General features: G+C 43.8%; 1 protein-coding gene and 1 long non-coding RNA gene across 3 annotated transcripts in view; one reads left to right on the forward strand and one right to left on the reverse strand.

The window, feature by feature from the left end:
* Positions 1-402: 402 nt before the first annotated feature.
* On the reverse strand, positions 403-2,707 carry LOC128427033 (uncharacterized). The gene is made up of 3 exons (XR_008333305.1): positions 2,550-2,707; positions 1,201-1,382; positions 403-1,100 (listed from the first exon to the last, which is right to left on the reverse strand). It is a non-coding gene; the product is annotated as an uncharacterized LOC128427033 (long non-coding RNA).
* adkb (adenosine kinase b) overlaps positions 2,075-25,485 on the forward strand; it is a 100,496-nt gene continuing 77,085 nt past the window's right edge. Inside the window, exons 1-4 of one of the 2 annotated variants that reach the window (XM_053414109.1) lie at positions 2,075-2,286; positions 4,845-4,919; positions 5,028-5,081; positions 17,404-17,482. In XM_053414109.1, the coding sequence (XP_053270084.1) occupies positions 2,237-2,286; positions 4,845-4,919; positions 5,028-5,081; positions 17,404-17,482 (258 nt within the window). In that variant the 5' untranslated portion in view covers positions 2,075-2,236. Of the gene's footprint in view, positions 2,287-3,934; positions 4,082-4,844; positions 4,920-5,027; positions 5,082-17,403; positions 17,483-25,485 lie in introns of those variants that run through there. The other variant, XM_053414110.1, reaches the window with a different exon arrangement.

Here is a 25,485-nt window from a genome sequence, read left to right on the forward strand (position 1 = left end):
CATGTGATGTCCTGAGGCTGCCCCCTGCTGGTTGCTGGGTTCCTCTGCTGCTCTATTAATATTAGAAGAAGAGAATTTCCTTCTCAAACAGAGAAACTGTCTCTGTTTACACCTTAATACTAATATAGCACTAAAAGCCAAAGCAAAGAATTAAATCATTTCAACATGCATCAGTAAACATTCAAATTATCTGAAATAGTTTTAATAAAACATGCACTTGTCTTGAAAAACAGCTTCGAATTCCTATCACTTGTGCACATGTATTAACTTTCTAGAGGCCAAGTATGAATTACGAAATGTGAAAATGGGTTTTAAAAAAAGAACTGTACTTGTGTAACAGTGTATTGTATTTTCATATTATGTTTGCAACCGTCATCAATGTGTACAGGGACGTTTACATAATCCATTTGAAAAAAGTACTGTTGCATTTAATCAAACTTAATTTCAAATTTACATTTCTCAAACAAATTTGTGCTTTTCTATCCACAGCCTCTGCATAGTATATTTTAGCATTAATAGGTGCATCATTGTCAGCTGTAAAGCCAGTTACAGTTTTTAAGTGGGTCGCATCAAAAAGAAATTTCAAGTAAAGTTGAAAAAAATAATAAAATCAAAGTATTCACACAATGTGCTTCTGAGCCAATATCAGCAAACAGCTCCAGAAGGGTATGAGGTACGGCCAGACACTCTGAAGGGACATCAAATGGAGGGATAGTCCAAAGGAAGCGGAGAAACAACACATGAAGGCATAGCATGAGAGATGGATGAAGTTGATGTGCTAATAGTCCAATAAGACCAAGTATATTTCCTGTCAGCTTCCCTCTTTGGCCATTTGCAATATTGAATTAGGTTGGACCTCTAAAGAATGTTTGTATTAAACTATGAAATGGTCTCAATCTCCTTATCCGCCCTCCCTCAATGTTTCTCCTCCCTCTCCCTCTCTCCCTCTCCCTCTCCCAGCAGCAGAATGACAGGCTGGAGGTGGGATCACATCAGATACCATGCAGCGAATCCAGCCAGAGCAGCAATCCAAGTCACAAACAGAACCTGTCCCGCGGCCATGGCGAGTTGACCGGCATATGCTGTTCCACTCGACGCCGCTGGATGCACAAAAAGAGAAAAACAAACCTTAACAACAACAAACTCACAACAGTTCCTCATAGCAGCTTGATTCATACAAAGAGAAGTATAAACACCTACTCATTTTGGCAGCATAGTAGGGACATTTGCTGATGTCACCACCCGTGGCTCCGTGGACAGGCAAGCCAGCATCTAAAACATCCTCCTGGACGGCTCCCTGTGTGAACAGTCAGGCGGCGGCTCGCACAGAATTTGCGCTTCCGCCTCAGTTGTGTCCCTGACGTACACACTGCTGTGATAGACTGCGGTTAGAGTCAAAGATGAATAAAAAAAAGATTAAATTATCAGGTGCACAATTCAAAAAGCACCCCAAAGTAGAGGAGGAGAAGAAATGACATGATATGCTATCAGTACAGCTGATTTCAGACTCTTTTTTATTTTATATTTGTATTGTTTTTAATAGCTTACAAATGGTTCTGCCTGTGTGTGCATCTGTATACAGTCCAAAAGTTCTTGGGGATTCATGACAGTTTGGGTGTGTATGAAGGGGGGTCACTGTCTGTCAGTGCCTGTCAGTGCTCGGGCCCTGATTACAATAAAGTTGTATTGTATCGTAAACTGTGCTTTCCTGTCCCTGTACAGCCTCTTGAATCTGTGCATGAAAGGGGTTTTATGAATGACATTTCTTTGTGTGTTGTTTTTGTTATCATCGTTATTATTGATGTTTTTGTTATTCTGACTCGCGGGGCCGATTAGATACGATTCTTCTTCTTTCTGCTCCTTTTCATTTCACATTTGAGATTTTGTGTTTGCATTTAAATTGTTTTGTTTGGTCGATGAATTAAATAAACTTACATACAAAACATTAGACATAGTAGTATACACACTGGTTGCATATGAATGAGCTCTGCAGGTCCTCTGTGTTAAAAGCACATGGCCTCAGCCTGGAGGAGTTCAACCAGTTAACTCTGCTGCCTCCCTGGAATCAATCATTCATGTTCTCTCTGGACCAGTTTCTCCATCATCAGCACCACAACCATCCTCCTCCTCTTCCTCCTCCTCTGTGTGTGGAGAGAAGCAGCAGCAGACTCCTCTTCAGCCTCCTCTTCCTCCTCCTCGTCTGCCTCCTCACACTCGCTACTGGTGTTTTTTAAAAATGTCGGAGGAAGAACCAAACATGTCGACAGGGAGGAAATCATTGTTAAGGTAATTCAGCCTCCGCTGTTAGCGCCGTGTGCTGGAGCGGCTGTTAGCTAATGTGGCTAACCCGGTGATTCCCGTGAAGGTCCGCGGGGCTGAGGGGAGGTGTCTGCGGGAGGAGGCGCAGCGCGACGAGGCGCTGAACCACCGGAACATTTGAACGTGACACGAAGTGAAGCTAACGTTAGCGCGAAGGCTGCAGAGCGCTAGGTGCTAACGATGCTAACAACAGTTAGCAGCGGAGAGAAGAGGGTGTTTTTGTTTATCACCTGACACGAGACAGCAGATCTTCTTTAAATGAGATAAATAACAGCGCGTGTGTGTTTGACTCGTGTCAAAATGGAGGGTTTGGTTTTTAAAGGTGAAAATGAGCAGATGTGACAGAAACAGGAAGTTAAATCATCAGCGTTACAGTGAGACAGGAAGAAAAGACACATACGAGTTAAATGAAGCGTGAATGGCATTTCATCAAAATGGGTTAAAATGTGAACATGCAGACGTGTTCTCTGGTAAAGATAACGGTGTTAATAATATTAATATAATAATATTATAATAATATAATGAGTGTCAATTTCACAGCACAGCTGGAAACAGCTGCTTCTATATGCATGGTGTCAAGTGAACACTGAGGCGTTCACTGACTTCAGGAAAAGTCCCTTTTTATTTTGACAGATTATTGTCGAGCACATGGAGCTCACTTGACTTCACCTGCACATTTTATTATTGACTTTTATTTTTTCTTTACATTAAAGCCATCCCATAATGCACTTAAACCATAACCTGTTTCCTGTTGGCTTCTCGGTGTAAAACATATACAAACATATTGTGTACAAACATTCTTGAACCTGTATTTTAACACCCTGCTCAGATCAGCGCACCTGGACTAAAGGATAGCAAAACAACAAAAGAACACACAAATTAAAAGGACATAAACAGCATCTCTATCTACGACTCTGAACCGTAACTTTGATAAATAGATGTACATGTTTAATATTGTTATAAATAGAATAAACTAATATCTGGCTAACATGATAGAAATAGGATAATAGGGTTCATGAAGGCAGGTAGAGCTTCAATACAGGAAATAGCAAGTTGCATTGCAATTGTAAAAAATATCTTTATACAAAGTGAATATATGCTGCATTTATTTAAAATCATATAAAAGCTCCTTTAAATACAGATATATAGACACAAAACCAGTACTATTTGTATTTAATTATTTTCTCATACTCTCCTCAAACTACAATGCAAATATGGAACTACTCAAATGTTATATATTATATATAAATGTGTATTTACCACACATTTGACATATTGCACAGCTGCAAAACCAAGTTAAGCACACTATCTGATGCTGTTGATGTTTATGTATCTACAACTGCAAAACTTGATAATATTTTCTATTATGATCATTTTTTAAATGAAGAATTTTGCATATGTATATATATATATATAACTCAAGAATTTGAATTAAATGCAAATAAACATATATAGGGTTAAAAAAATACAGATCCCTCCTTGTAGATTTAGATTAGTACTGGTGTTCACCTTCTCTCCCATTGGCCTCAAACGCGGCTTTGAATGCTTTACAATATTTTGACATGTGTAGCCAATCACGTGCCTGGGAGCTACTTAGGCCCGCCTGGTCGCTCAGCCAACCAATCAGCGTTGTCCTTAAGTGCAGCTTGAGTTCCTGTAGTGAAAGAAGCACGTTGCTCTGACAGAGAAGTGGAAGAAGAGTTCTGTTCATTTCATCATCAGGTCGAGCTGCTGAGTTATCTGACGTCATGCCGACTGCAGGGTAAGAATGAGAGAAAAGCCACCTGAGGGGAAATCCCCATGTTTTATCATGATGTGTTTGAGTGGGTCCATTGAAATGACTGGTGGAGGCACACTTTGAGTTTGAGTGTGATGGCCTCAGTGACTCTTTGACTTCTCCTCCTATTGCAGATGATGTAAAACTCCATCTTTTATGGTTGTTTCTTAAGTGTCACATGTGTCTCTGATTGTTTTATGAAAGTTGGGTCACATGGTTTTTAATGACTGTTGTCAGGGAGTGGACTTTGATCCCTGGGATATCTTGCTGCTGAAAACTTCTACATGATGTGGTCAATTGGGGGAATTGTTAATTTATACTGTTTCCGTCTTTGACTCATCAACAAGAGTTTGACTGACCTGAGAACTGCCCTGCTGTGCTTTTGGTCTCCATCTAAAAGGGGCAGGAAGTAACTCAATCCTTCACAGTTGTACATTTCTCAGGCCGAGCCGAGGAGCCATCTCTGCCAAAGTTATAAAAAAATCCATTCATGAGTCTGAATCAGGCTTGTGTGTGTTTTCAAATGTTTGTGTCACTTTATTGTCTCGTGTGTTTTTTGCACGTATTGGTCATAGCAAGGAGTTCAGTCAATTTTTGAAACATGGAGGGGTCGTCTCTCATCAAGGTTTCAAGTTGGTTTAAATTCAGCAAATCGGGAGCAGATGATCGTCCGTGTCACAGCAGGTCGTTTGTTCGGCCTGATGTGTGGGTAGTTCCCCTCACACAATGTGTTTCTGTCTCCTCGCAGTGAAAACACGCTTTTTGGGATGGGAAACCCCTTGCTGGACATCTCAGCTGTGGTGGACAAAGATTTCCTTGACAAGTAAGCGGGGGACGACTTATTTGTTTCCACTGCATCTTCACATTTCTCTCTATATATATATACCGAACCACTCTCACTTCAAATTTGATATTTACGTTTTCCTACAAGGTTTGGACTGAAGCCCAACGACCAGATCCTCGCTGAAGACCGGCACAAGGCCTTGTAAGTCAGGGCTTCACTGGGACACCACCACATGGTTCACTGGGACACTACCACATGGTTCACTGGGACTCCACCACATGCTGCACTAGTGTAACGTGATGTGGCCCCAAATAAGGGCAACACCGGTCATTTATACCCACTACTTCCATTTTAACCCTGCATGCTGTGCTTATAATAGCCAAGTCATAAATTAGACCTCTGTAACCAGGAGCCTCGGAACTCGACACGCCAACATATGTCCCTTTCTGAATTAACTTCAAACTACGCTACACCGAGATGCCTCTGGATTTACTCCTGCTTTAAGCTAACTAGTAAATAGATATATTTCCTCCACATGCTATGACACTGACACCAGGGGATTTATTCTGAGTTTTTGCTTAGCGTGCACATTCCCTTTGCAGACCCTCCCTCATTCACACTGCAAGCACATGCCAAAGGGTAACACGATAACCTTCCTCGAAAACACGCTAGTGCGTTTGGCTCGTTGCTCTTCTGAAACGCAGCGGGACGTCAACTTGGTTTGTACACGGCAAAAAGACCAACTCGCATTAACACAGGATGGAGCTCAGCAGCCGGATGACATCCTGTTTCTTTTTGTGGGTTTGAGTCCACATGGTGTCTCCTCTGGGAATTTGTCTGTTTTAGTACACACATTAAAAAAAGGTTAACCATCTGAAAGGATGATGAGAGGGGGTCTGGGGTCAAATACAACACATTAATAAGTAAATTGCATATTCCATATATACTGAACATGTTTGATTTGTTTTGAAAATTATGATTGAATTAACTTTAATAGTTACTTGAGTGGTAAAACACACAACTTTCTGAGTCTTAAAACAGTCAATGTTTTTAGTTACACACTTGCACAGCAACACACTCAAAGATATCAGTTCTCTAAATATGCCTGAAAAAAGAATATTAGATTCGCCCCCTGATCCAGATAAACTAACAGTTCCTGGGTTCTTTCTTGGCCCATTTATCATCCTTCCAAGTTTTAATAAAATCGGTTGTGTAGCGTTATTCTGCTGAAAATCCAGGATTCAGCTTTGCACCAGAAATCCATTGTTTATTGGTCCGAGGCCTTAACTTTACATCAGGTATCAATAACATTTGACAGGATCCTGCTGAGTAACAGGAAAGAAAACATCCTCGGTGGATTAATCAGACAGTTAAGAGCCTTTTTCCCCCCAGAACTTTTTATTTCTGTCGCCAAATGCTCGAGGACAAACAACTCTGCTGCTCCACACTCACGCATCCACTGCCCAGCACAACACAACACGTCTTATCTGGTGAATGTAAGATAACCACATTGCTATCCACTGGGGGCACCTCTGCACTGGTGTTAAGGGAGGGGCAACTGCTGCCGTTACATTTCCCTGAACGCACATTTATCAGGTTGCAGATAGAGATACCTTCTGGTCACGTTGTGCGTCCCCGGTAATTGCATTAGCTGACATTTACTGTGATATAACACCAGCATTATTTGTGTGATAGGAAAACAAGTCCTCAACAGCAGTAAAACAACAATTATTAATTTGTGCCTTGAAAAAATATGTATAAAGACACATGTTCTTTATAGTTATTGTTACTAATATTATTGATTAAACTGTGAAATAAAATGTATTATAGCTGTGACATTAATTAACATGACATGTTGTTCTTATGCTTATTAGCAGAACATTACAGTGTTTGAAACTGACACGTTTCAAACACTGAAACATGTCAGAGTTTTTTAAAATACATTGAATTAAAGTTGAGCTCGTCAGTTATTTGCTATCGGTCTGTAGTTTGATGTGGATCTAGATGCACATAAATCATTTTCTGTTGTTGAACACAGACAGAGACGGTTTGTGCTTTAACTATTTAATAAATTCTGCATTAGTAGCTTATAAATGCATATGTTCAGGGGAAATAACTGTGAAATTAAAACAGCAGGTGCAGCGTATAAACTCTCTAAAGACAAATCCGCCCGTCAGACGGTCTGCACCTTACAACCGGCCACCTTGTCAGGTCCTGTTACTTGACAAAGGGACACATGCGACCTCGGGCGGTGGCGGCGGCAGCGGCGGCACAAAGCAGCAGCATCATCAGCAGTGTTGTTCTCCTCCAGCACAAAGGCAGCGGTGTTATCTTTAGCCCAACAGACACCGTTCCCTCCACATTCTGCACAAGGTCAGGGCAGGATTAACATGGTGCTTAATTCCCTCCGCACAATGCATTTCAATGCATACAATACCGCACACACACAGAGCAGCACTCATCACGCCATCACGCCTGTCAGCTTGTATCTGAATGTACACGTGGGATTTTTTTAACTTAATACAGTATGGATTATGAAGAGCTGTGGCTGTAGATGCTGAGATAGGAGCCTTCCTGGTGCCCCTGTGTGGTCGGTGGAAACGCTTTGGAGTGCAGAGAGGTCAAACACAAGGTCATTGATCTGCGGGTGAGGAAGTCCTGGGCCGAAGAGTTGTGACGAATAACATCGTTACTGGAAAAGGCCACAATAGACTTACAAGCCGAGGCGGCTAACACTATTGTTGTGCTTATGAATCTACACAGTGTAACATGATTCATTTCTTTCCCCTATCACCCTGGTGGGGGAGAGACCATTGGATGCAGTGCGCTGTGGCCATGCCTTAATTCAATTATCTAGTCACAGCAGAACCCATCTAATCCTGTTGTGGCTGAGAAATTGCCTGCTGTACAGTAGAAACCATCAGCGTTCCTGTTAGTACCGGCTGGGGACTCGATATGTGTGTTTTTTTTTCTGAGTAGGTCTCGGTTAAATCCACAAACAAAAGAAAGTTGTTTAAATGATCGATAAAGCATTTGTCGTTAATCAGGCGAATATTCCAAACGTTCAGTGGTTACAGCTTCTCAAATCTGAGGATTTCCACCTCCTCTCTGACTCTCATCATTATGAATTAAAATATGACGCCGTAAGTAGATCATCAAAAAGTTGTTGATAATCGGTTGATTTTAAAATGCCAAAAAGTCAGTTTATGACTTAAATATGAAAATGTACTGGTTTTCTCAATACATTATGACAGAAGATTGACAAAATCTTTGAGTTTACACAGAAATTAAATCAAAGACAATTAAAATGGTTGTTTTTCTGATTTTCCTTTCATTTTTGATTAAATAAACATCAGATTAATGCATCCCAACACACGTAAACATTATTAATTAGGGAATTAACTAAATAATCAAGACAACACAACATTTGTAATAGTAATTAATTGCAGCTTAAATATGAACAAGTATTAAAAGCCCAAGACTGAACCACTTGTTTACACTGTGGGACAATAACAATGGGAACTGTATAGTTTTATTTTTGAATCAATCCCAGGTACACATCCTGCTGCTGTAAATACTCCTATGCTTCCCAGCTGTGTATTGATCCACAGCTAATCCCTTTAGAAAACGTGTTGGAAATAAATCAGCTGGAAACTACAGTGCCCAGCTGCTCAGGGACACTCCTGAACCTTTTAAAAAGTGGAACTACACTGTACTATACTATTTCCTTTCATGAAAACTAGCACAGGAGCCGCTCTGCTGCAAAAACACTGACTTCCTGAGTGTCCTTGTTGCTTTGTAGTTAAAAACACATACCATGTAACCACAATGTAACCGCAATGTCCCTGCTTGGCTTCCGGCCCCAGACTGTTATTACATGTCATACATTTACTCCACTTACACCCCATGTGTGTAGCTAGTATCTAAGAAACTGATCTTTGAAACAAACCAAACTCAGTTCATAACTCGCAGTGTAATATCTGAGAGAATCATCCGTGTGGGACAGCTGCTGCTTGTCAGTGCTCTGTGTGTCAGTGGTTAGTGGTTGGTGAGTCATGTTGCATTGAACATGCAGGTGAGTGTCTTATTCAGATGATATTTCCCCGGTGGTTAGTTAGCGGCAGTTGAAAAGGTCGATTTGAGAAGATGTTGGTTTTTTGAGTTGAGGCCTCCAGTGTTTTGAAATGAGGGTGCGAGAGGAAACCGACTAACCAACGCACTGTCCATGACTTCCTCTCTGCACCGCGTACACATGTCATGTTGTCATGTTACACTGTAGGGTGATTCTCACTCTTTACAGTCACTGCTGCCATCATGTGGCTTCAAACGCAAGTCTGACTCCTGCAGGGTTAGTGGGTTTATAATGGTGTTTTATAACTTGCAAGGATCCAGGGAGTTCATATCGTATTTATCTCGCTTGATTAGAGCCCGACCAATATGGATTCGTGGAGACAGATATTATATACCAAGGCAAGTTAAGGATGTTATAGAGTCACCGAATGCTAAGTAATGTTTTAACTCAACTTTAGGCCATTAAAAAAACGATTAGTAAAAAGAAAACACAAATATATCAAACTTGAAGTAAGAAAATAAACGTTTATATGTGATATGTAAAAAAGTTTTTCATAAACAGTCGGGCTCTACACGTGATCCCACAAATATGATCATGATATACTATATATATATATTATGATGAATTATTCATCAAGGTTGTATTTTAGTAAAGAAGGGTCTTGGTTTGAATCCGAGTTTTGCCCACGTCTTCCTGTGTGGAGTTTGTTTGTTCTCCCCTTGTTTGTGTTGTCTTTTCTTATCCCACAGTCCAGAGACATGCAGGTGGGGCTAGGTTGATTAGAAACAACCCTGTCAATGGTTTGTCTCAGTATGTCGGCCCTGTGATACACTGGTGACCTGTCCAGGGTGTCACTCCACCTCTCGCCCTATGTCAGGATTGGTTCCATCCCCCCTGTAACCCTTAAACGACAGCAGGCGCTATGGATAGACGCCACAACAGTGTCGAATTTCTCTGCTTCTCACTTTCTGAATTGCAGTAAATGGGGTATGTACCTCTGGTGGCCAGCAGGAGGCAACAGTCGCCTGCTGTTTTCTGCCTCGAGGAGCCTCCAAAGGAAACAACATGTCAACCTAATGAAAACACGCCTCTTTCTGCAGGAGATTATAATGTGGGCAAATAGACGTTTTATTTCAGGATAACAAGGCATTACGGGTGTTTTTAGTGCACGCAGCCTTTCATAATACACCAGCCACCCAATCCCTCCTGGGCTCGCTAACCACATCATATTAGAGCTAATGATTATCAGTGTCAAATGAGTGAGTCATCGTTATTGAAAGTGTATTGTCACCTCTGAGGGGGGGGGTGGTAAAGATCAGCTGGCTCGTGAACATTACTCTCGTTCAAACATTTGTTTTATGGCTCCCTCTGTCCGATGATAATTAATTGTTTACTTTCTCATCTCTGGATGATGGCGTGACTCTTTTCAGAGGTTGTTTGCTCACAGCAATTAAGTTCATCAGCACTCATCCTCCTCCTCCTCCCTCTCCCTCTCCCGCTCTCTCTACCCCTCGCTCCCTCCCTCCTCTCTCTTTCTGTGTGCTAAATGCAGATTAGCAGCGTCACAATCGCATCCAGAATGAGAGTAAACTCCTCATTATGCCGTGTGACCCTCTGCTGCATGAATAATTCAGGGCTGCAGTGTTAGTGGCTTGTTATTAGCATTCCCGATGGCGACGGGGAGAGGGAACGAGGGAGGGAGGGAGAGAGGGAGGGTGGGAGGCTCATATCACTGACAGGGCTGACTCAGGGGGATCAGCGCTGGATTGAGACACACATCACACACACATCATCACACGACACAGGAGATCAGTGGAGGTGCCTCTCCACTCGCACACCCCGCTGTCTGTGTACATCTCGCACACCCCTGCTGCTGCTGCTGCTGCCGTGAAGCTCAATCTGCTTACTGGGAGGAAAACAACAAAGGCCCCTCTCACTGAGTACATGCTAAACACTCTGGCTCCTGGGTGTGCGTGTGATAGATTCTGCTCTGTAAACACACTTGACTCTACCCCTCTTTTTTTTTTTTTTTCATAATTTTATGTTTTTAATATATAACGAAGCAAACCGTGAGTGCTAGAAACCCCCGGCTGAGCTACCCTGGTGTGTGAGGGGGAGAAACACTCTGTGTGTCTGTCTGTGTGAGTGTGTGTTTGTGTGCGCTCACATGCAAGCATGCGTGCAGAAGCTGCATGTGCTTGCCATGGTGCCACTTCACTGGATGCACTCATGCTTGACTGACTGTGTAGACACATTACTACACTTCTCCCCCCCCCCCCCCTTCTTTTTTTTAAACTTCCCATTGGCCTCGTCTGTTGCTGAGGCTGAGAGGTGTACCACAGTACTTAAACTCACCTCCGCCGGCCCACTGGGAGGGAACAGAGGGCAAAGGTCACGGGCCTGCATCCATCAGCCGACCTCCGAGCCAAAGAGGGAGCGCACAGATTAATGGCACTGAACTGGTAATTGAGACATCAGAAACATGTTCAGCTGCCAACCGCGCCGCTGTTTATGTTTTATTGATACGCATGGATTCCACCATTTGGGGCGCTTGCATAAATGTGACATGCTCACCAGAGCTGTACTCGACTGTGAGGAATGTGGATCTAGACCTTTTGAATTATGAAACGAGAAAAACCTTTCAAATAATTGAAAGAGAGGCGGTGAAAAGAGAGCCCCCCCCCCCCCCCCCCCGTCTTGCTGTGCTGTGTTCCTGTGGATGAAGGGTGCATCGCGCCGCAGTTGGAGCCTCACATGCTGCATTATGAGAGACGGCTGATGCAATCATAATTAAGGCTCGTCCTTGCTGGAGCTACACATGTCTCCCTCTGGTTGAAGGCGGCAGCCAGCAGGTGGTGCCAGAAGGAAACCTCACAAGTCAAAGGGGGCTGGAGAAAAAACATAATCCACATCTCTGTGCATGTGGGCGTCCCCTCTCCTCCTCTCCTCTCCCTACAACTCCCCCCTTTTTAAAGAGCCTTTTATAATTAAAATGTGGGTGTCTCAGCCAGTACATACAGCATGTTCAGTTCAGAAAAGCATCCTCAGGGCTATTTTTAGTCGTCCTTGTTCCCCGGCAGCCACACAGGAAAAGCCAGTGATGGTATCAGCACCTTGTACATGTGGGCTAGTTAGTGTGCTGTCTGTGCTGATGATTTCTCTACAGCAAGCCTGTGCGGGGGCCGAGATGGGAGGCCTCGCTGGTGAGCGGCAACACTCCCCGTGTATTTAAAGTTCACACTGGGCCATATGGTCCCCGCAGCAGGGGGTGTTGGTGGAATTATTCACACGGAGAGGCTCTGAATCACCCAGATCCCGGTATCAACCTCCGAGATAAGGGGAACGTCTCAAAGGCTTTGTGCTCGGGCTCCGGATCTCGGTCCTCGGGAGAACACCAGAAGCCTCGTCCTTGCTTACACACTCGCTCTCTTCCCACTCTCTCCCTCGGCGTGTCCCTCTTTCCCTCTGTCGCTCTCTTTCATGTCCTCGCGCAAACACACTCACTCTCGCACTCCCTCTCCCACATCCACACAGCGCGGTGTGACAAACAACGCCACCCTCTGCAGCGCCAAGCCAGAAACCTGTGACATCTTAGACGAAATAATGTGAACTCATCCGCCATGACCAGATTTTGCGCCTCCGCCCCCCCCCCCCCCCCTCCCACCTCGCCTAATCCTTGAGTGCAGCCTAATTAAGTACAAACAGCGGTCCTCGGTTAATGCCAACAAATGAGCTGCTGCTGCTGCTGGATCGGCCGATTATTAAAGGGATGCACATTTGTTGTTTCTGCATCCTAATGCAATTACTCACCCATCACGACCATGTAATTGTGCCGTCATTAATTGTGCATCCAGTCTATGATGCATAAAGGCTCATGTAAAGACTCGCAGAGGGGTCTTCATCGCACCCAGGGACCCGAGGCAGGTTCTCTCAGCTGAGCGGGGATTTACCCAAATGGATGGAGACACCTGAACGACGGCGATATCGTAATGCCCTTTGTGAGAATCAACATTCATCCTTTACTGCAGTCTATTAGAAGATGTCAGAGGATGGGAACAAGGCCCTCGCTCGCTGTTTGAATCATGACTCATTTGTGTTCGGTACTTTTATGCAGCTCATTCTTCGCCATCTATTCCCATCCTGCTCTAATGTGCCACTGATAAGAATGTCCTATTCATTCTGCGTTCCTCACCGGCTGCTATAAAGAGAGACAGAGTGCGTGAGAGAGAGAGACTCTACAGGCATTGAATGAAAAGCACATCTATTTCTGAGGAGGGCGAGCGAAGCGGTAGAAGATAATTATTGATTTGAAATAAGAAAAGATAAGGCTCAACCTTGAGCAGCACAGCGATAGCGCGCAGAACAGAATAATTAATGGGCCTGTCTTGTGTCGGGACAAGCTTTCACAGGGAGACGAGCGTATTGATTTTAAACAGATAAACTGCGTAACCCTTTTGTGAAGGGTTTGACAAACAATTTAATTGGAGGGGAAAAACAACAATATTCCTCACCATCTCCCTCTCATCACTTCCCCGAGCTGTTTTTCCTGCGCCTGACCTATTGAAACAATTACTGTGCATCAGGCCTTGTACTGCCTCCAGACTACCAAGGAAGGTTTTGGGGTGTAGGATGCACACGCTGATTGGGGAGGGGGCGGGGGGGGGGATCTAATCAATGGCGGAACCTGTCCCCCCCCCCCACACCAGATGCTTGTGTTGAAACTGGGATTACTGGAGCCTTTTAGCTGTGTTGCCCCCTCGCTCTGCTTCTGTCAGACAGAGAGGGAGAAAGATGGATCTGCCCTGTTTAAATGTACCTGGCTGCTGGAGCTGAAGCAGAGACAATTTACTGTTCCTGTGCAGCCCTCCTCCTGCCTAATCCCCAAGGAGAGCCGCAAAGTCCTCTCACTTCTTCCCTTGCCCTCCCCTGATTAGCGATAGGGGCTGTTTGATCATGTTTCCCTGCCTGTCCTTGTGATTTGTAAGCTGTTTAAACGTGAATGAGGCAATTAAATCCGGACGAGCGGTGCGTAGGAGAGTGGGTGCCGCGGTGATCATTAGCGATGAATTACCCCGGTGTGCACTCAAACACTTGGGAGGACTTTCAGGCCGACCACTCCCGAGGATCCAGATCCAATCTAGCCATTGATTAACAGAGACTTGTTCTTCCTGTGAAATCACTCGACGGGGATTTTAGGGCACTCATCCGGTCTTATCGAGATAGGCTAACATCAAAGGGGGAATGAGGAGGGATTGGGTAAATGGGGCACGCCTTGCCCTCCATGTAAGAGACTTAGACGAGCAAATCTTGAATTATTGCCTCATGTAAATAATCGACTTGCCTCTGCTTTTTTTTGGGTGGGGGGGGGTGGGGAGAGGAACTCATGAGTCACTCGGGGCAGAGAACACTCATCGTACTTTCAAAGCTCTCATATTTCCCTTGATGGGAATCAGCGGTGGGGGCTCCAGCTCGAGGAATGTAAACAACACAATGTTCCTGACTTGTGAGATCGGCCCCGAACAGTTTGGGTGTGCTAAGCTGGGGGGGGAGAGAGAATGTAACGGTATTAGTTTTCGAGGAGAACGCTCATATCCTCTGAATACAAATGTTGCATTCAGGAGGCTAACTCGCCTGATTTCAATATGATTTGATTTAGGCTGAATAAATAAGTGCCTCTATTAGTCTCAAATTGGAAGGTATGAAATTGAAAAATAGCACAGAGTGATATTTAACCAGTGTGTCAGGGGGGACATGTTGCATAACGGGGGTCGTCCATGCATTAGCGGTATGCATGGCATAGTTGGAATTGCTCTGAACGTCACCGCCGGGTTATGAAAAGCGGAGGTTACCGGCTGAGGACATTTTGTTCAAAACAATTTTCTTTTTCTCCGCTCCCTCCCGTCAGCGTGTGAGCTCAGGCTGCAGTAGATGGAAAAGGGATTTTCTCTCCCTAAATGGCCACGGGGGCCTTTTACGGTGTCACTGCTGTGGGATCACATGATGTTTGAGGGTGTAAAGGTCTCGAGGCAGCTGCTCCTTTTCGGATGGGATTTTCGAGGCGTCCAGGAGCAGGGCCCCATGCTGTCTGCACTGAAAGGTGGAGCAAATACTTCTAGGGAGGAAGAAAAAAAATATATAACCTCAGCAGCCGTGTGTCTATTTGAAATGGGTTCTGGAGTCCCTCGGCTGCCTTCATGTTATAAACACCCACAGTGCTCAAATTCTTCCTTTGTCAAGAAGTCATAACAGGTGTCTCAGGAAGGATTTTTTTCTTTTTCTTTTCCCGGTTAGCATATTTTCCACTTGCATGGAAAGTTTTTTTTTTTTTTTCTTTATTGGAAACATTCTGCCCTGGGTAGACCCCGCGCCTTGAGACATGATATGCAGACTTTCTTTGAAGCAGTAAAGGTTACTTTCACACTTACTCAAAATTCGGCCATGCCTAGTTACACCAGGTTGTACACCCCTGGCTGACATGTGTTGGTAAGCCACGGTGCACTTTGCATACAGATTGCTGCACTCCTGCGGGGAGTATATGCAACAGGCACAACATTTTCAAGTTTAAAGCAAGACCCCCCCCCCCTTAAAAAAAAAGTGCGACCTTTGACCTCCCTTGAAAATGTTTTTTTAATCCTAAAAAGGGAAAAAGCATTGGCACTGTGCTGCAGAGCCTTTACATAACCACCACCTCCCCTGGGATAACTCTCAAGCATTTTCTCAACAACCCCTCTCACTCGGTTAATTTAAGGGTGGAATTGCAACGTAGCGCCAGTGGGAATGCTACGATGCACCTTGAACTATTTACCATCTCATTGGATTCCCCCCACTGATGTAAATACACTCCTCAAATGGACAGTCTTCAATTTACAGTGGAGGTGAAAAAGGGAGTCGAGGACCTCCTAATGTGTCGGCTCGTCTCGACTGCAGTTGGGTCAATTTCCTGAGCAAAGTGGACGTGTTTATATAGCCTGCCCCCTGGGAGGCCGTTTGTGTGAGCGACGTGGAGAATGCACATTATTCATGTCCGCGGCTCCCCCAGATAAAGACTCTATCTCGCTGCATAGCCCGGCTTTGCATCGCGTTACGCACAAGCATGGGAGCTATTGATGCTTGAAATGGCAGTATGATGGGGAAAATACACAAAAAAAGATAGAATCAGAGTCGAGACTGCTCCTTTGGTTTGTGTTTGGGAAAAACTCTTTTGCAATTGTTTACTTCCCATTCCCCAATGTCATCTCTGTTGTCTTGACTCATCGTGTTTAGTCTGGTACAGTCGTTTCTAAACTTCGCTGCATGGTTCAGACATCAAACATTTAATCAGATGTGCTCGCTCCCTAAACACAGTTATTTAACTATGAGATTTGTTTTTTCACACATTTCTAATTCCCTGAAAAACAAAATGATGATGGAAAACAATTTATGAATATATATTCTGTTATTAGTTATTTCGATTTCTGTCTTCCGGTTTGCCCAGAAATGAACTCAGGAATTCATATATTTAGAGCAACATTTTTTACTTTGGATATTTCTGTCCTGTGCTATCAGCCCTTCTTAGAGTCTCTCCTTTTAATTATTGTCAATAAGCTTCTGCAGCTGCTCTGTGCTCACAAGGGAACAGGTTGCTAACTTTTCTGTTCTTTGAAAACAGTTGTTCCCAGTTGTCCCCCCCCCCCCCCCCCCCCCCTTCGAAACACGTGTTCAGTCCCAGCAGCTGGAAACAAGGTTGATGAGACTAAACTCCAAACCGTAGATTAATGCTCCTGACATTCAAACAATGAGCTTTAAGACACTTTGTTGAGCAGGGACGTGTCTGGCGACAGTTTGCAGCTTTGAGCCACCGAAAATATATTAACATGCAAATACTCTGTTTGCATGTTAAATTCATTATGTTAGCATGCTAGGTCATGTATGCTTACTTTAGCATTCTAACTACACAAGATAGAATGTCATATGAAAATACAGATGTGTTTTGCATGTTAGCAGGTTGTGATAACGTATTTCAGCATGCTTCGTTATCCATGTTTTTATGTTAAACTGGTGCTACACTAATAATCATGTGTATTCTTATTAGCATTATTATTAGTGGCATTCGTATAAGCATAATTATTGTTATTAGTAGTATATGTTAGTCTGGTTCATATAACATTCCTATTCTTATTGGCATCATTTTAGGTATTATTTGTTGTATTATTAGCATAAGCATTAATTTTAGAAGTATTACATGTTAATCAGATTCATATTATGATTACAACTGGTTAAAGAATCACAAAGGTCATTAGGATCTACTCTCTAAATTGATATGACATTGTTTTTGAGACATTTCACTCTGTTCACACCTGTAGGTCACAGCTGCTCCTCCTCGATACCTGTGCTCCCTCCACCTGAAATCCACTGTCCTGTCTCCATCATCAATGTCTCCTCTAACAACACCTGTCCTTGTCTTTATTCCAGGTTTGAGGAAATCGTCAAGAGGAACAAAGTTGAATATCACGCTGGTGGCTCAACCCAGAACTCAGTGAAAATTGCTCAGGTTAGTCTCCCCTGGCCCTCTGCAGTGCGCCTGAATGTGTTTTGAATACACAGTGGTGTGCTTGTAACCTTAGATTTGTCAGCCTGGCAGCCCTGGGAATACAGAGCATAGCTGCACAGCAAGTTGACACATTACAGTTCTAGGTGTTGTGAATTCATCAGACCTGCCGTGGAAAGAGAGAGGCAGGGAGGGATTCATAATATTTGCGGCGTTATCTAGTTGGCCTAATTTCCTGAGACATATCAAACATCAATTAGAGAGAATTACAAGTAGATGCAATTAACATGTCACAACAAATTACATCTAACAAACGCTGATCGACTCCCTGGCTCAGAGACAGATTCCAGCATCTAAAAGGAATTGGTGATTGTCCAAATCAAAAATGGCAATCTGAACTTGAGACGATTATTCACTCCGAATCCGCTTTTGTTTTTATTTTGTGTGTGTGTGTGTGTTTTTTAAGTGACTGCAGCAAGTCTGTGAATTTGACATGCAGTGATTAGCTGCTGATAAGGCTTTGGTCTGCTCGCGATAAACAAAGGAAAAGCATCCAGCTGAAAAATAACTCTACCGAGGAAGAAATGAGAGCAGAAGCTAATTGAGAGGCTGATGTTTGTGAAATCTCTCGCTCACTCTCTCGCTCTCTCTCTCTCTCTCGCTCTCTCTCACATCCGTGTGGGTTTTTTTGTTTGTACATGCCAGTACAGTGTGTAGAGTTCGGATTTGTACACATGCTCTTGTGTATGCACGCGTATATATATATATGTGTGTGTCTCTGTGTGTATTTAGCACAAGATGGATACAGAGGGAGAGAGGGAGAGAGAAAGCAGGCAGGCTCCCTCAGGCTGCCACCATCTCCATGCTTTGGAGACAGTAAACATCCTTTAAAAGGAGACGCGGCGCTCGGCACCTCCACACAAACACTCTTTAATTATCAAGATCAGAAGCGTTTGCATAGACTTCACTCACTCACAGACAGTAACCGCCAATTTGATTTTATTCTTTTCGGCAACAACTTCCCCTTATTTATTTATTTTTATCTTTTGTGCTTGTTGCAGTTGAATTTAAAAAAAATAAAACGACTTTTCCAATTGAGTCAATTACACCAGCCTTGAAGACTGTAATCTCAGATTTTTTTAAATGGATTATTTCTGTGTCTTGTCATTACAGCAGCTAAAGCCATGGGTTTAGTGGGTCTGCCTCCGTTAAGACATAGACCTTGACAAGGATTTGTCATGTTTTTTTTAGCAAGACATTGAAGAAACTGCCGCAAGGTGCGTGGCCACTCCTTGGGGAAATCAGATGGAGAAGGAGATTCTTAGTGCAGGAGTTTTCTGGAAAAAGAGCCGTCATGGCCTCTGCGCCATGAGAGAAGCATTCAGTCAACTGAATTGCTCTTATAATGGCACGGCAGACTCCAGTCAAATGTTATTCTACTCTGTTTATTTGGATATTTACCCCCTTCAGAGGGGAGATGTAGATCTGATGCCGAAATGCTCAAGATAACTAGAGTGTTTTCGTCCCACACCCAGAAGTCTCACAAACAGTTTCTGTCAATATATACCTTGAAGCGATGACTTTTCCACATTTCACTTTCACTTGATGGTGTTCTTTTATGAAAAATGTATAATGCATAACCGGCTCCCAGATTATCACATTGTAGCACCTGCAGTATGTGAAACTTCAAACCGTGCTGTATTGTGGAAGCTGAACCTTCAAACACGAATGATATGCACTGCAGCACTGAATCCACATCAAAGGGCCCGGTGACTAAATGAGATGCTCGATCCAGGGCAGGTTTGCTCGGGAGCGCCATCGCCGCTGGAGGAGAGGGAGAGGTGTTCAGAGGATTTCCACTGGAATCGCTGCACACGCTGGGAAAACCCAGGGTGTGGGAAGATCAATGCCTCCGTCAGTAGAACTCGTACTCTCCTCCACAATCCGGCCGCTTCATCGGAGGCTGTAATAGGTTAAATACTACCGCTTCATCCCAGTTTAGATTTCTGCACTATCAAGGAAAACCCTAAACCTTGGCTTTAGGAAGATACAGAATCAATGGTAATTGGATTTAGTCAAATGAGAATTGACCAAGCTGAAGCTTAGATGGATGAGTATTGTTTTCCTCTAACCGCTGTCTCTGCCCTGCTCTTTGATTTAAATCATCCATAGCGGTGTTTGCTAGTCGTCGATTGGTTGCGCTGGGCGTTATCTTTAGTGCTGGGACATTGCTTTTTTGTTTTTGTTTTCATCTTTCATGGGTTACGGCTCCTGTCACAGCTTATCCATATTCAAAGCAGACAAACTAGAAAGATCCAAGGTAGATGCATCAACACACTTGTACCTCTTCTTTAGCTTTGCACTCCTCGATAAGCTTTAGATCTTGTTTAGATCTCGTCAGCTTGTGTTCAGAGCTTCCTGGCTCTGATTCTAAAGGGGCGGGGGGGGGGAGAAGGGAAAGCAATGATAGAAGTGTGCTGGAGGTTGTTGTCTTTGCCCAGGCTCAACCAAACACCATGCCCTGAAGGGGCATCCGACATAAAGGCTCACCTCGCGGATGTTGTGGCGCTGTAAGGTAACAGAAACCAGCCCAGCGTTGTTTGCTCACATTCAGCCCCGCACTTCAAAGGGCTCTCTCCTCAGATTGAGTTCAGCGGGAAACCACAATCATATTTATTTCAGGCATTTACAAAGTTAAAGGGGAAGAGGGAAACAACTATGGGCTTTGTGGGCATGTGATCCAGAATTTGGTACCGCTGAGCACGCACGGTGTTTATCACAGGTGACAGAATCCATGGGGGGGGGGGGGGGGGGGGGACTCGGTTGACTGGAGGGCTGTATCAAGAAGCACAGTCAATTCATTTAGACAGAACATCAAAGTCCTCCAACAGCTCCTTGGGGCCCAGAGATTGAAGTCTGAGCAGAGACAGGCTCATAGGGAGTTATTGCCTCTGCCAGGGAAGTAGATCCTACTCCAAGTGCCTCGTGTAAACCGTGCATTCTCATTATGATCCCCACAAATCAGCACCACTGACGTATTCTACTTCTTTGCACTGTAAGCAGTCTTTGTAGCCGTTCACCAAAGGGACAAATTGCCTTGTGTAAGTGCTCCGGTCGTGAACGTGTCACAAAAAGTTATGATTAAGTATGTTCCCTCCTCTTTATTTAGATTTTGCGTGGCACTTGAACGCTGCCTCATCAATTCACTGTGATGCCTTAATTATTGTTTAGAGCTTTTGAGAAATCGTCCGTCTCTGTTATGGTTATGATGCCTGTTCAACATTTCCTCAGCCTTGGTCAATCGTGGAAAAGGGGTGAATGGGGCCCAGGCTTGGATGTTGGCTCTGAGCTCTTAATTGGAAACGCATGTGCTCCGCGCTGTTCAAAAGTTGTATTTAGAGAAGCAGGAAAAAAAAAAAAAAATCCCCTCTGCACTACTTGACTTAGAGAGAGGTCCTCACCAGCTCATATTTTGTAGAGGAATACTTAAACTGGGTTTGATGTCTCATTGAAGGCATTGACTTATTTCTCCGGGTGAAAATATTCCATGACCTAATGTTTGGCTTTTGCAGCTCGTTTTGTTAAATAAATAGAGAACAGCAGCTCGCCTCCATTCGAATGAGCTAAATGAAGAAATACCTACGTCTGGTACCACTTAGAGAAAAGAGGACAGTTAAGGAGAAAGAGTGGAGCTCTTTGTGTTCAAACTATGTGCCTGAACTTTCTGGAGGATGTGCTTATGCGCTAAAAGAGGGCATTCACTCTTTCCCTCTCGCGTTCTGTTTTTCTCTCTCGTGCATTCTTCTCACCCTTCATGATACAGTGTCAAGGCAAATATCCTTTGTGTGTAGAGAGACCTGAAGGGCTGTTGACACGTTTGATGGCCGACCTTTCTCTGGCTTGTCGGGGATCTGCGTGAGACCTTTTTTGTTTTGGGTTTCGATCACACCGAGCGGGCTTGTAGCCGCAGAGATCTCGCCCGCAGCTGTGCTGGAATGAGCATGCTAATGACCGATTAAAACCTGAACCCTGGTGGGCCTTTGAGTTCCTCGCCGCAGAAATCAAGCCTCTCAAGTATGCGCCTGTTGTTAAAGCAAAAGCCTCTTGTTTGTTTTAAGACAGGTTAATTGCGGAACCACTGTTAGCACCCGCTCGGAGCCGTTTTATGGCACCAGGGTCTCGGCATTTCCTTTCCCCCATTATGAAGCAGCGGAAGGTCACAGTCTGTTAAGCCTCTTGTGAGAGATGCATGGAACCAAATGGATTTTCTTTCTTTCTCTCTCTCTCTCCTTCCTCCTTCCCATCTCCACTCATTCTCGTCCTTCCAGGTGTGCAAGTGTGCTCTTTGGGGTGTGTGGGGGGGGGAGGGCGCGCTGCCATTGTTTTTTACCCGCCACGAGCAGCGGAAGCGAAGAACGGCTCATTCGCTTTGATGAGCGATGTGTTCATGCGTGGGCTTCAATGTCACCCGCCATGAGGCAGCTGTGAAGTCACGGCTCACGTTTGCGGTGCCATTTACTCAATGATGAAGTGGGGAGATCTCCGTCGGCTCCACAATCCACCTCCCGTCTACACACACGTGTGTACGAGCGCACACTGTCTCCGGGACACGTGTTCCTCCCACCTCAACTCTATTGTGACTGTGTGTCGCGGCTAATACTAGTGTGCATTAAATCTCTTGCTCTGTGATCACAATGATAAAGGTTGACTGGGCAATTATGCTTGGCTTTGTCAACATCGGGACTTGATAACAGCTGATGGCCCCCGCCGCAGGACGCCGTCCTTCCCTCTGTTTCCTCGAATTAGATTTTCATAGGAAAATAATTAGTTTGATTTAATTTTCCTCTCAGATGGGCACGATTTGAGTTACCCTGGTGAGAAATGGCCCCGATTTCTGTATAGGTGACATATTACCGTCCCGGTCGAAGTTAATTTGCCGTCAAATTTGCGACATAATTTAAACTGCCAAAGGGAAGACATGGGGAGTGGATTGTAACTCATAAGTATGCATTGGAAAGAGTGTTGATTAACATTGAGGGCTCGAGAGACAGACTCACTCAATGTGTATCATCCGGCCTCGGAGGCTGGCGGTGGAATTGAACGCGATATCTTGCATAGCGTGTCCTTGCTTTAAGTCCTTGATTCCCGACTCAGGAAGAAAGGCTGCACCGTTGGCTTGCTTGCTCTTTGTTTGGCTGTTGTACAGTTGCCCGAGCTCCAGGCGAGCTCTGAGTGAAATCTGAAAGGACCTGTGAAACAGGCAGTTGTCTATATACCTGGCAGCTTTCGCACATCAAATTACAGAGTGGTATTCTGCACAGGACACTCTGTACGCCTGACACGTTGCTGGATTCTGCGGTTAAATCCTTGCACTTGTATTCACATGAAATGAACAAAAAAGTGCTCACATGGCTCAGTGATGCCTTTCAGACTTTAAACAATGGTTCATTAAATTAACTTTTGTTAGGAATCATGCTCTGACACAGGTCAAGTAAGTGCTGAATGAAAGGATGATTGTGCATTTTACACAACTGTTCTACATGTTCATATGATTATTGAACGATGCCCTTCTCTCATATTTCCCCGCAGAATGTCGGTGGCAGTCGTATTTATCTGGCACATTCTCAGCATGCTCCCACTCTTGTGGTTGAAGTGTTGCATAGCAACTGAGAAAAACAGCTTTAAATATTTGGTTAAAAAGGTTTTAAGAAAATAAAGAACAGACTGCAATTACTGTTCATTTCTCCCGAGTTCATAAGTTTAAGGAGCTGCAGAATTTGTGCCAAGTAATAAATGAAATACCAAATTAGGCTTTGTGTTTGCTTGGAAACGGTGTGTGTAGAATATTGCGTCCCCCTTCTGCCAATTCAGTTTTTCATCTATAGCTATTTTGTTTACTGAATAAATGCTGGCAGCTGTCGGCACCTCCACTAATTCACAACTGTTTTTGAAACAAGGCTCACAGTAGTTTTTTCAGAGTGCAGCTTGGCTCGGTTTTAAAGTCGACTGAGTGTACCTGTGACGGGAGGGAAAATGTGTAGGTGAGTGCAAATTTGAAGTGATGTGCCTCAGGAAAACGGATGGGGATGGAGCGACGGGGATGGGGGCGCATGTGGAGAGGGAGAAGGCTGGATGACGCACAGCAGGTGACAGACAGACACTAATAGTAATGGCTCTTATCAGTGCTTCGCTCGCTCCCTCTTTTCACATGGGCTCTGACATCCTCCTCCTACTCCACCCCCTCCATCTAGCAGGGGGTGCTGGGAGCTCGCTGGGATGTGCAGCCCGCTCAGACGGAAAGAGCCTGCCAAACACCGGTCCCCTCACATATAAATTGCATCATTAACATCGCCTAGATTATTCCAAGCTCTCCCACAGGGTTTATGGCAGCACTGGCTCAACTTAACTATTTGACTCACTGAAGACGTTCAGGCTTCCTGCGTGATGCCGTGCTCAGATCTGTGGTGAAATGCACCGACTCTATTCTCTCTCAAGGTTTTAAACAAATCCAGAAGAGATATGTCTGTTTTTTCTCCACACTGACAGGCTTATTATTTAGTCTAATGCTCTTTATCGCCTGTCGTGAGTTGTCAAAACTGAAGGTGTGTGTTGTCATGAATGCTAAAGTCAAATGTACGGCAAGAAATAAGTGCTGAAGAACATTGGCTGATATCAATTTGACAGTAATGGTAATGATATTTTTCTACTTTTTAAATTTTTAATCGCATCATCATAATCCTAATCAAATTAGTGTTCAGTCAGACTCTAAGTTGACAAGCAACCAACATACCCATATTTTACTTAATTTGTCGACGTTATAATATATATATATCACATTACAGTGATTCAGAAAACAATTACATAAAATAATCAACTTTAACAGAAACTGATTTGTTAGAAACTAATTTTGTTGTTTCATATATTTGTGAATTTTTTGTGAATTGACCAGGTAAAAGTATTATGTAAAAAAATATCGAGGTATTATTCAGTGATGATATTGTTGACGCTGTTTTCGTCGATGACCACGTCACGTGGATGAGTCCCAGCAGCAGCTGCTGCAGAGCGCTGGTCATCTGTTTATTCTAAACGTATTAATATTGAACAGATCACGGATCCAAATCGCACCAAATTCGACACGGCACTAACTTGGGACATAAACAACACTCCTGCCAAGTGTGAAGCTGATTAGATGAACGATTCTCGAAATATGTGAGCCACATACAAACAGCTCCCATGAATTATTGGCTCCATTGATTGTAAAATGAATATCTGATAAGAAAATTTGTAATGGGATAAATCAACAGAATAGCTTAATATATTATTCACTTTAAAAGTCAACACATTGATATATAGTAAACATAGTGTTTCAGTCCCAATTAAAAATCCAGGAAGATAGTATTACATTACATTAAAGTCATTTGGCAGACGCTTTTATCCCAAGCCACTTACAATTAGTGTATTCAACATCTATTTATTAATTCACATCAAGGTCTTTACAGTAAACGTAATCACCGAACACTTCCTCTCTGTGTTGCTTATCATCCAGAGGTGCACCTTGATGCCTGATGCGCTGCACCTCAGATCAGTTCCTAAGCCCTGTTGACATCTGCAGCAGAGCTGGATGGAGCCTCCTCCTCAGATCAGTTGGCAATTAACGCTGTAATTACTGCTGGAGTTCAGGGTTAAGCTCTGAGTTAAAGGTTGGAGCAGCAAACATTTCATATGATCCTCTTACTCTATTATCCTTTCTCACTACTACACGGTTTTACCTCATGGGGAGAATATATTACACAAAGCCCCCCTGGCAATTACTCCTCAATGGATATCCTCCCGGTGTATAGTCCATATGATTAATCTGGAATCCCCTCTGCCCCCATCCAACCGCAGGCCTGGCTCTGCTTACCATGCAAGTTTAATTTTCACCTGAACAAATGACTCCTTTAGACAAAAAGTGCCAACCTTTTACTTTTACTGGCTGCTTGGGAGAGAGAGTAAAAACACACACA

The sequence above is a fragment of the Pleuronectes platessa genome, chromosome 21 (genome assembly GCF_947347685.1).
Source record: "Pleuronectes platessa chromosome 21, fPlePla1.1, whole genome shotgun sequence".
NCBI lineage: Eukaryota > Metazoa > Chordata > Actinopteri > Pleuronectiformes > Pleuronectidae > Pleuronectes > Pleuronectes platessa.